At 42.9% G+C, this 12,684-nt stretch overlaps 1 protein-coding gene across 1 annotated transcript in view; it reads right to left on the bottom strand.

Annotated features, from left to right (window-relative positions):
• Positions 1 to 9,895: 9,895 nt before the first annotated feature.
• LOC106604460 (mediator of RNA polymerase II transcription subunit 12) overlaps positions 9,896 to 12,684 on the bottom strand; it is a 44,785-nt gene continuing 41,996 nt past the window's right edge. Inside the window, exons 43-44 of the mRNA XM_014199094.2 lie at positions 10,557 to 10,653; positions 9,896 to 10,373 (exon numbers count right to left, since the gene is read on the bottom strand). Coding sequence (XP_014054569.1) covers positions 10,336 to 10,373; positions 10,557 to 10,653 — 135 coding nt within the window. The 3' untranslated portion in view covers positions 9,896 to 10,335. The remainder of the gene's footprint in view (positions 10,374 to 10,556; positions 10,654 to 12,684) is intronic.

The raw sequence follows: 12,684 nt of genomic DNA, 5'->3' as shown, positions 1-12,684 counted from the left end.
AGCTCTACTGAGTGTTTGATATATTGAGCCTTCTGCAGTCGCTCCTGGATCATCTGCTGCACTTGTGCCTCTGTCTTCCCCAGCTGAGCCTTCCTCTCCAAACTCTTTCTCTAGAGGGACGGTGTGGTGAGTTTTGTGGTCTGTCTCAGTGTGTAACTGACACACACATGTCTGGTCAGTCCTACAGAAGAGCTCCAGTAGTCTGTTGTGCTTCTTACATATCCTGTCGTCCAGGGTCTCCACAGGGCCGATCAGTTTGTGTCTCTTCAGGGCTGGGGCTATCTGATGCGGCTGCAGGTGAGTCTCACAGAAAGAAGTTAGACAGTCCAGACAGGACTTCAGGGCCTTGAGATTTGTCCTAGTGCAGACATCACAGAACACTTCTCCAGGCACAGTAGGGTGATGGTCTGAGCCACTAATAGCTTTCACCTCAACTGACTTCCTGAACTTAATAGCCATCTCAGAAATGAAAGTATTGACAAACAGGTCTACTAGAAACTGTTTTCTAACATACTGGACAATGGCAAAGATCGGTATTATTCCAGTATCTGCTGATACAGACCTTGCAGAAGTTGTCCACATAGAAGAGAGACAGGCTCAGTGAACACATCCAGGCAGATAGAACACATGAACTGTAAACTCTCCTTCCAGTCTCACATTAAGCATCTCCAATCCAAAATTAAATCTAGAATCGGCTTCCTATTTTGCAACAAAGCCTCCTTCACTCAAACATACCCTTGTAAAACTGACTATCCTAGGCGATGTAATTTACAAAATAGCCTCCAACACTCTACTCAGCAAATTGGATGCAGTCTATCACAGTGCATTTCGTTTTGTTACCAAAGTCCCATATACTACCCACCACTGCAACCTGTATGCTCTTGTTGGCTGGTCCTCGCTACATATTTGTCGCCAAACCCATGGCTCCAGGCCATCTATAAGTCTTTGCTAGGTAATGCTCCGCCTTATTACATTTTAGTAATTTAGCAGACGCTTTTATCCAGAGCGACTTACAGTAGTGAATGCATACATTTCTTACATTTTTTTCCCCCGTACTGGTCCCCCGTGGGAAGCGAACCCACAACCCTGGTGTTGCAAACACCATGCTCTACCAACTGAGCCACACGGGACCACATGTGGCTCAGCTCACTGGTCACCATAGCAACACCCACCCGTAGCACCCGCTCCAGCAGGTATATTTCACTGGTCATCCCCAAAGCCAACACCTACTTTGGCCATATTTCCTTCCAGTTCTCTGCTGCCAATGACTGGAATGAATTGCAAAAATCACTGAAGTTGGAGACTCATATCTCCCTCACAAACTTTAAGCTTCAGCTGTCAGAGCAGCTTACCACTCACTGCAGCTGTACACAGCCCATCTGTAAATAGCCCATCCAACCAACTACCTACCTCATCCCAATATTTGTTTTTGTTTTTCTGCTCTTTTGCACACCAGTATTTCTACTTGCACATCCTCATCTGCACATATATCCCTCTGGTGTAAATTGCTAAATTGTAATTACTTCGCCACTATTTGCCTATTTATTGCCTTACCTCCTTACTTCATTTGCACACACTGTAAACAGATTTTTCTATTGTGTTATTGACTGTACGTTTGTTTATCCCATGTGTAACTCTGTGTTGTTTTTATCGCACTGCTTTGCTTTATCTTGGCCAGGTCGCAGTTGTAAAGTGAGAACTTGGCCTACCTGGTTAAAGGTGAAATAAAAAACAAATAAAAAGATTGTTGTAATATGAGCAGGTGGCATAGCCATTTATAAATCAAATCAAACTTTATTTGTCACATGCGCCGAATACAAGTGTAGACCTTTCCGTAAAATGCTTACTTACAAGCCCTTAACCAACAGCGCAGTTCAAGAAGAGTTATGAAAATATTTACCTAGTAAACAGTAAAAAATAAAAAGTATCACAATAACATAACAATAACAAGGCTATATACAGGGGTACCGGTACCGAGTCAGTGTGGTGGGGTACAGGTTAGAGGTCATTTGTACATGTAGGTGGGGGTGAAGTGACTATGCATAGATAATAAACAGCGAGTAGCAGCAGTGTACAAAACACATTTTTATTTTTATGTCATCTTTATTTAACTAGGCAAGTCAGTTAAGAACAAATTCTTATTTACAATGATGTCCTACCAAAATACAAAAGGGGGGACGGGGGGCCTGGGATAAAAAAACCCGAAATACAATATAAATATAGGACACATCACAACAAGAGAGACAACACAACACTACATAAAGAGAGACCTAAGACAACAACATTGCAAGGCAGCAACACATGACAATACAGCATGGTAGCAACATAACAGAAACATGGTACAAACATTATTTGGCACAAGCAACAGCACAAAAGGCAAGAAGGTAGAGACAACAATACATCACACAATGTAGCCACAACTGTCAGTAAGAGTGTCCATGATTGAGTCTTTGAATGAAGAGATTGAGATAAAACTGTCCAGTTTGAGTGTTTGTTGCAGCTCGTTCCAGTCGTTAGCTGCAGCGAACTGAAAAGACGAGCGACCCAGGGATGTGTGTGCTTTGGGGACCTTTCACAGAATGTGACTGGCAGAACGGGTGTTGTATGTGGAGGATGAGGGTTGCAGTAGATATCTCAGCTAGGGGGGAGTGAGGCCTAAGAGGGTTTTATAAATAAGCATCAACCAGTGGGTCGTGCGACGGGTATACAGAGATGACCAGTTCACAGAGGAGTATAGAGTGCAGTGATGTGTCCTATAAGGAGCATTGGTGGAAAATCTGATACCTGAATGGTAAAGAACATCTAGCCGCTCGAGAGCACCCTTACCTGCCGATCTATAAATTATGTCTCCGTAATCTAGCATGGGTAGAATGGTCATCTGAATCAGGGTTAGTTAGGCAGTTTAGATGTAACTTTAGCCTGCAGCTTTGATATGTGCTGAGAGAAAGACAGTGCACTGTCTAGCCATACTCCCAAGTACTTGTATGAGTGACTACCTCAAGCTCTAAACCCTCAGAGGTAGTAATAACACCTGTGGGAAGAGGGGCATTCTTCTTACCAAACCACATGACCTTTGTTTTGGAGGTGTTCAGAACAAGGTAAAGGGTAGGAGAAAGCTTGTTGGACACAAAGAAATCTTTGTTGTAGAGCGTTTAACACAAAATCCGGGGAGGGGCCAGCTGAGTATAAGACTATCATCTGCATATAAATGGATGAGAGGGCTTCCTACTGCCTGAGCTGTGTTGTTGATGTACATTGAGAAGAGCATGGGGCCTAGGATCAAGCCTTGGGGTACTCCCTTGGTGACAGGCAGTGGCTGAGACAGCAGATTTTCTGACTTTATACACTGCACTCTTCGAGAGAGGTAGTTAGCAAACCAGCCCAAAGACCCCTCAGAGACACCAATACTCCTTCGCCGGCCCACAGGAATGGAATGGTCTACCGTATCTCAAGCTTTGGCCAAGTCAATAAAACTAGCAGTACAATATTGCAATGGTGACATTATTGAGGACCTTTAAGGTTGCAGTGACACATCCATAACCTGAGCAGAAATCAGATTGTTTACCCGAGAGAATACTATAGACATCAAGAAAGCCAGTCAGTTGATTATTTACAAGTTTTTCCAACACTTTTGATAAACAGGGCAAAATAGAAATAGGCCTATAACAGTTAAGATCAGCTTGATCTCCCCCTTTAAATAAAGGACGAACCATGGCTGCCTTCCAAGCAATGGGAACCTCCCCAGAAAGGAGAGACGAGCTTGGCGGGGGGAGGAGGCGTCAATATAAATTGTCCAGTGGCCATTTTATGAATTGTTCAGCAGTCTTATGGCTTGGGGGTAGAAGCTGTTAAGGAACCTTTTGGTCCTAGACTAGGCGCTCAGGTTCTGCTTGCCGTGCGGTAGCAGAGAAAACAGTCTATGATTTGGGTGACTGGAGTTTCTGACAATTCTATGGGGTTTCCTCTGACACCGCCTATTATATAGGTCCTGTATGGCAGGACGCTTGGCCCTAGTGATGTACTGGGCCTTACACACTACCCCTCTGTAGCGCCTTACCGTCAGATGCCGAGCAGTTGCCATACCAGGCGGTGATGCAACCCGTCAGGATGCTCTCGATGGTGCAGCTGTAGAACTTTTTGAGGATCTGGGGACCCATGCCAAATCTTTTCAGTCTCCTGAGGGGGAAAAGGTTTTGTCGTGCCCTCTTCACGACTCTCTTGGTGTGTTTGGACCATGATAGTTGAAACTTTCAACCTGATCCACTACAGCCCCGTCGATGTTAATGGTCTTTTATACAGTCCTTTATTATCATTGTGCTTTGGAATATACCGTGTATTCATTACCACTGTTTGCTGTCCATTACATAGCCACTACCATTCTACTAGCTTTTCATTCATGTGCGTCAATAAAGTATCCTTGTGTGTAACTCTTACCATGTTTTGTGCTGCTGCCATGTTGTTGTCATGTGGTGTTGCTACCATGCTATGTTGCTGTCTTGGGTCTCCCTTTATGTAGTGTTGTGATATCTCTTGTCGTGATGGGTGTATTGTCCTATATTTTTATTTTGAATCAAATCAAATTACATTTGTCACATGTGCCGAAAACAACCGGTGTAGACCTTACCATGAAATGCTTACTTACAAGCCCTTAACCAACAATGTAGTTCAAGAAAGAGTTAGTAAATATTTTCTTAAAGTAAAAAAATAAAAAGTAACACAATAAAATAACAATAATGAGGCTATATACAGTCATGGCCAAAAGTTTTGAGAATGACACAAATATACATTTTCACAGTGTGGTGCTTCAGTGTCTTTAGATATTTTTGTCAGATGTTACTATGGAATACTGAAGTATAATTACAAGCATTTCATAAGTGTCAAAGGCTTTTATTGACAATTACATGAAGTTGATGCAAAGAGTCAATATTTGCAGTGTTGACCCTTCTTTTTCCAAGACCTCTGCAATCTGCCCTGGCATGCTGTCAATTAATTTCTGGGCCACATCCTGACTGATGGCAGCCCATTCTTGCATAATCAAGGCTTGGAGTTTGTCAGAATTTGTGGGTTTTTGTTCGTCCACCCGCCTCTTGAGGATTGACCACAAGTTCTCAATGGGATTAAGGTCTGGGGAGTTTCCTGGCCATGGACCCAAAATATCGATGTTTTGTTCCCCGAGCCACTTAGTTATCACATTTGCCTTATGGCAAGGTGCTCCTTCATGCTGGAAAACGCATTGTTCGTCACCAAACTGTTCCTGGATGGTTGGGAGAAGTTGCTCTCGGAGGATGTGTTGGTACCATTATTAATGGCTGTGTTCTTAGGAAGAATTGTGAGTGAGCCCACTCCCTTGGCTGAGAAGCAACCCCACACATGAATGGTCTCATGATGCTTTACTGTTGGCATGACACAGTACTGATGGTAGCGCTCACCTTGTCTTCTCCGGACAAGCTTTTTTCCGGATGCCCCAAACAATTGGAAAGGGGATTCATCAGAGAAAATGACTTTACCCCAGTCCTCAGCAGTCCAATCCCTGTACCTTTTGCAGAATATCAGTCTGTCCCTGATGTTTTTCCTGGAGAGAAGTGGCTTCTTTGCTGCCCTTCTTGACACCAGGCCATCCTCCAAAAGTCTTCGCCTCACTGTGCGTGCAGATGCACTCACACCTGCCTGCTGCCATTCCTGAGCAAGCTCTGTATTGGTGGTGCCCCGATCCCGCAGCTGAATCAACTTTAGGAGACGGTCCTGGCGCTTGCTGGACCTTCTTCGGGCGCCCTGAAGCCTTCACAACAATTGAACCGCTCTCCTTGAAGTTCTTGATGATCCAATAAATGGTTGATTTAGGTGCAATCTTACTGGCAGCAATATCCTTGCCTGTGATGCCCTTTTTGTGCAAAGTAATGATGACGGTACGTGTTTCCTTGCAGGTAACCATGGTTGACAGAGGAAGAACAATGATTCCAAGCACCACCCTCCCTTTGAAGCTTCCAGTTTGTTATTTGAACTCAATCAGCATGACAGAGTGATCTCCAGCCTTGTCCTCGTCAACACTCACACCTGTGTTAATGAGAGAATCACTGACATGATGTCAGCTGGTCCTTTTGTGGCAGAGCTGAAATGCAGTGGAAATGTTTTTTGGGGATTCAGTTCATTTGCATGGCAAAGAGGGACTTTGCAATTAATTGCAATTCATCTGATCGCTCTTCATAACATTCTGGAGTACATGCAAATTGCCATCATACAAACTGAGGAGCAGACTTTGTGAAAATGTATATTTGTCTCATTCTCAAAACTGTTGGCCACGACTGTACATGGGGTACCGGTACAGAATCAATGTGAGGGGTACAGGTTAGTCGAGGTAATTTGTACATGTATGTATGGGTAAAGTGACTATGCATAGATAATAGACAGGTCTATAAAAAGTGGTCAGATGAAGCAGATGCTAAACTACAGGACTGTTTTGCTAGCACAGACTGGAATATGTTCCGGGATTCTTCCGATGGCATTGAGAAGTACACCACATCAGTCACTGGCTTTATCAATAAGTGCATCGAGGACGTCCCACAGTGACTGTACATGCATACCCCAACCAGAAGCCATGGATTACAGGCAACATTTGCACTGAGCTAAAGGGTAGAGCTGCCACTTTCAAGGAATGGGACTCTAACCCGGAAGCTTATAAGAAATCCCGCTATGCCCTCCGACGAACCATTAAACCGGCAAAGCCTCAATACAGGACTAAGATCGAATCGTACTACACCGGCTCCAACGCTCGTCGGATGTGTCAGGGCTTGAAACTATTACAGACTACAAAGGGAAGCACAGCCGAGAGCTGCCCAATGACACGAGCCTACCAGACAAGCTAAACTACTTCTATGCTCGCTTTGAGGCAAGTAACACTGAAACATGCATGAGAGCATCAGCTGTTCCGGATGACTGTGTGATCACGCTCTCCGCAGCCGATGTAAGACCTTTACACAGATCAACGTTCACAGGGCCGCAGGGCCAGACGGATTACCAGGACGTGTACTCCGAGCATGCGCTGACCAACTAGCAAGTGTCTTCACTGACATTTTCAACCTCTCCTTGTCTGAGTCTGTAATACCAACATGTTTCATGCAGACCACCATAGTCCCTGTGCCCAATAACACTAAGGTACCCTGTGTAAATGAATACTGACCCGTGGCACTCACGTCTGTAGCCATGAAATGCATCAACTTGACATAAAGTTTTAAATGTAATATTTTAGGGTCTGTTCACACGGTAAAACACAACACAAAAGAAGCCATTTCATTGGTAGTAGTTTGCGGGAGGTTGCAAATAAAACCATGAAAAGGCTTCCTTTGTGGCACAGTCTTTTATTTGCCACAAGCAGTGTGAACGGGCCCTTAACCCTCCTCCACCCCCTCTCTTCGGAGAACAACATTATTGCTCTTTTTTTGGTCAAGGCCAGGCTTCAATCACAGGTATGTTGTCGCAATCGAGCTCTGCCTGTTTGGAAAGCTCTGCCTGTTTGGTGCCCTACATTTTAATAAAGCCGCATACAAACATGGTCGCTTCTGTTTTCTTGAGTAAGGCAGCTCCAAAATGCAGGCGTTTCAGCCTAGCTCAGTGCTTTCTGTGATGGTGGAGCAAGCCTACAGAAAATACAGAGCGTTGCGCTGTGATTGGCTCAGTGTTGTCACTCATGGGACACTACGTCACCGCCAAGTCTAAGGGTAGAGCTCTAAAATTCTAGCCCCTTGGGTGCTGCCATAGAGTTACATTAGAAGTGCCCATCCAAGAAGGCTCAAGGTCATTGGACACAGATTAAATGACTTAAAATCACATATCTACAGTAGCTTTGATTGGACTGATCATGTCAACATCATACTTTCAAAATCTTAGCTGGCAGTCATCATGAATAAAGTTGACAATCTACTGTCAAATCATTTTTAATCCTTGTCAAATGAATAGAAATAATGAAGAGAAATTATAGATAAAACATATCGGCTAACTGCAAGCATTGCAAAGCAATCATTAGCCTGCTATTCAGTGGAATTGCTGTGTGGTCCCAAGTCTAAGATTAAGGGTCTCTTTTTCCAAGTTTTTAAAATTGTAAACATTCAACACTGGCCATGCTGTCAATGAAGCATGATTTGTGCCGTGCTCAAAACAACTGTTAACTCGTCAAACTGTATGCGAAGACGGCTTCACCGAAATGGTAGCAGAAGGTGAACTTTTGTTGCATAGTTATCAGATGATGATGCTGCATACTATTTTGCGCAAAAACACTGTCGGTGTGTTCGAAGCATTACCAGGTACTGACAGCCAGGCCAGCTGAACCTGGCACTCACGAAGGCCAGGGACGTCGCTCCCTGAAGTCGTTTGTTCGTAATACTAACAAACTAACCGCTACCAAAATAAAAAGCAACAAAGAGAGCCTTAGCATCAATGATTTACATGCAAATTATATTAATAACAACAATAAAAACCCACAACCAATAGTGGTAATAATTTTTCTTATTACTGTGCACTACATTATAGTATCATCTAACAGTTAACACTTTTTGGGGGGGATGAAGCAGGCCTTCTTGGGCATGGTTTGTTACACTATCCCCACTTTTCGGGAGAGTTTGTCCCCACGCTTCCCTGGGCACACTCTCCAGTGGCCAAGATGGAAACGTCAATGATCTAAATTCTTCCAAATAACGTTTTTTTTAAACAAGAGCTGTGTCTGTTTTTGTCCATGTAAATCATACTCACAAAATAAAGGTGCATAACTGAGTTTACCCCTCTACTGGGTACATTTCCGTTTCCACCGTCTCTGGTAATTAGGGTAGCTTATGGCCAGTAAAATGCGCCGCATGGTCAATCTGTTGTCTGTATTGGCCGTGCAGCATTTATGGTGATGTGGCTTCTTTAGAAGTCAGGACATTCATACTTCTTGCGCTTCGCGGAGCAGTGCAGAGATGGTGTGAAGTTAGTGAGGGTTTATACAGGACCTCCCGCCCTCACCTACCTGCAAATAATCATGTCCGCATTGTTGCAAAATGTGAAGCTCACCGCGATGCGGTAAAGAGCTAAAATGTGGCCTCTGCGTGGCTCCTAGAAAGCTCTTAGAAAGGTGCGTCCAAAATGGCACATTTGAACAGAGACCATTTCCATGGTCAAATGTACTGCACCATTATATAGGGCGTCTTTTGAGACGCATCAAACAGAGCCCATACGCCATGGCCAAAAGTACTGCACCATTACATAGGGCGTCTTTTGAGACGCATCAATAGTCAATAGCATACCTTTTTGGTTAGCGCAAGTAACCCTGTGACAAGTCTGCTGTATTTCGTGCTGCTCATAGTTTTTAGTTGTTGCTCTGTCCAATGAAAGCATCATGCCTCTGTTAAGTAAAATATGCTCTGGTTTTAGATCATAAGTCCTTTCAAAAGCTCGCATGAAGAAAAAAGGACTAACCTCGATATTTTTTATTAGTGGACTGCCTGGCTTTAGCGACATATCTAACAGGGTTCCCATTTCTAAAATATTTCATGACTTTCCATATACCTTACAGAATGTACATGACAATGGACAAAAGCTCACTGGGCAATGCAATGTGGAAAAAGAACAGAATACATTTTTCTGATCATTTCATTTCCAAGTAGTGATCAATATGCAAAACTTCCTGACTATCCCTCTGGAATGCACATCAGAAAATTCCATGACTTTCCAAAAACAAATCACTGACCTGTGCGAACCCTGACTACACAAAAAATGAAAACAATACTATCTACAATCAATAAGTGGATAATAATGATGACTCATAGTATTTCAATATCATTAATAATATCCTGATTATTCACAACCTGATTAATAAAATGCTGTGTCAGGATGAAAAGAATGCACCAAACACAAGTACAAGACATAAAAACTGACATGATATTTAATGAGAAATACACTAAACTGAAAAATTGTACAAATTGAAATAAAATAAAAAATTGCATTATTCTTATAATTTCTTGTACTTATTTTTTTACATAGACTCTTCCATTCCATTATTCTCCATGATCATAATATTTCACAGCACAATCCCTCCTTGGATGTTCAGAAATTACATGACTGAAGTTGAGATGGTTTTCAAATGGCATGTTGGGCCTCTGTGGTTGAGTTGTGGGTTCTTTCGCCTGGTCGTCTTTCTTGGCCAATGACAGCCTTTCCCTCCTAAGAGCCTACACCTCTAAATATGGGGCCTGCGGGGCATTGGACACATCTATCTGCCAATCTACGGGCTGGCTGGGGACACGCCCACACACAGGGTCTCCCTATCCTTCCACACACACACACACTAATATACAACAAGCACTATCAGTAATATGAGTTGGTGTTCTGTCCGGGTTGTGTATCTGGGGAAAAGGAAAGAACACACTTGTTATCAACACACCTAAAATGACTGGAAATTGTGAAAATAGAATGTCACATTTTGTGATTTATTTTCTTGTTTGGTGCCTGATGAATGTGACCCTGGGGTTAGTAAGGCTATAGCAGATCTCACTAAAGTACACTGACATGATGAGTCTCTTTCTTACTTGAGAGTTGTTGTTGGAGCTGCCTGACCAGTGCTGCGGTCTGCTGCTGCTGTTGAGTCTGCTGCATCTGAGTCTGCTGCATCCCCTGTCGTGGGAACTGACACACACACACACACACACACACATTTCGGTGGTTGAACGTAGACTACAACTTCACATCATACCTAATTTGAAAGGAATGAATTAATAAAAAAAAAATACTGTGACCATGACTTGGGACTCATTGTCCCTTTCCAGTAGCACACATTTAGAAAAAAAAAGATGAGGCAAGAGGTCAGAGATTCAGAATCCAAAAATGTAACCAATGTTTGAGACCGTTGACAAGACTGTCCGTCCAAAAACACAATATTTAGGCCTTTGTGCATATGCAACTCGTCCCAAAAATAATTGACTTGAGTTTAACTTTTAATGGAGACGATTTATGAGATACAAATTCCTATGAATGCGTTTCTGTCTGGCTACGTCAGAGTCTTGTACTAGTGAATCTCATATCAGTACTCTGCGAGAGGGCCACAACTAGCAGAAGTTTCCTCTAGCCATTTTTAATATGTTCGTTTCCTGCTAATTACTTATACCCATATTATCCGTATCGATATAGGAATAACATCTATTTTCAATATATCGTGCTGACCCAAACCTCTATCCAATAACATGGCTGGTGCCAACCTAGAGGGCATAGTTCACTAGCCATGCCTTGACTAAACCAGGCTGGACATAAGCAGGGTGCGCTAACCTTAAACTGAACCAACCTCAGTGAAAAGATAGACTAGCAAATAACTGTTCAGGTCAGCGTGATATTTGGAAATAGATCAAGGCGAGCTAGGGTTTGATTTTGGACTTGTGGGGTGTTCCAGAAAGCAGAGCCCTATACTACATACGTGGTTTGAGGAGTTAGCGAGGTAACTTCGGACAACTCTGTGTTAGGGATAACCGGTACCATGAAAGTGGCTCACCTTTTATCCAGGTTCCCTTTATCTAATATCAGGTTTTGGTTGAAGATCTGATAACATTCAGTATCAACAATATGCAGAAATAGTACAAATCAGAAAGGGGGCAAATACTTTTTCATGGTACTGTATATGCATGCATGTATGTACAGTACCAGTCAAAAGTTTGGACACACAGACTCATTCAAGGGTTTTCCTTTAATTTACTATTAATAGTGAATACATCAAAACTATGAAATAACACATATGGAATCATGCAGTAACCAAAAGTGTTAAATCAAAATATATTTTATATTTGAGATTCTTCAAAGTAGCCACCCTTCGCCTTGATGACAGCTTTGCACGCTCTTGGCATTCTCTTAACCAGCTTCATGAGGTAGTCACCTGGAATGCATTTAAATTAACAGGTGTGCCTTGTTAAAATGTTAATTTGTGGAATTTCTTTCCTTCTTAATCCGTTTGAGCCAGTCAGTTGTGTTGTGACATGGTAGAGGGGGTATACAGAAGATAGCCCTATTTGTCAAAGGGCCAGGTCCATATTATGGCAAGAACAGCTCAAGTAAGCAAAGAGAAATGACAGTCCATCATTACTTTAAGACAAGGTCAGTTAAGAACTTTGAAAGTTCATTCAAGTCGCAAAAACCATCAAGCGCTATGATGAAACTGGCTCTCATGAGGACCACCACAGGAAAGGAAGACCCAGAGTTACCTCTGCTGCAGAGGAAAGTTCATTAGAGTTACCAGCCTCAGAAATAGCAGCCCAAATAAATGCTTCACAGAGTTCAAGTAACAGACACATCTCAACATCAACTGTTCAGAGGAGACTGCGTGAATCAGGCCTTCATGGTCGAATTGCTGCAAAGAAACCATTACTAAAGAACACCAATAAGAAGAAGAGACTTGCTGGGCCGAGAAACACAAGCACTGGACTTTAGACCGGTGGAAATCTCTCCTTTGGTCTGATGAGTCCAAATTGGAGATTTTTGGTTCCAACCGCTGTGTCTTTGTGAGACGCAGAGTAGATGAACGGATGATCTCCGCATGTGTGGTTCCAACTGTGAAGCATGGAGGTGGTGGTGTGATGGTGCTTTGCTGGTGACACTGTCAGTGATTCTGCATTCTGCAGTGATACACCATCCCATTTGGTTTGCACTTAGTGGTACTATCATTTGTTTTTCAAC

Source organism: Salmo salar, chromosome ssa05 (assembly GCF_905237065.1).
Source record: "Salmo salar chromosome ssa05, Ssal_v3.1, whole genome shotgun sequence".
In the NCBI taxonomy this organism is placed as follows: Eukaryota; Metazoa; Chordata; class Actinopteri; order Salmoniformes; family Salmonidae; genus Salmo; species Salmo salar.
This window is presented reverse-complemented; position numbering and strand designations above follow the sequence as displayed.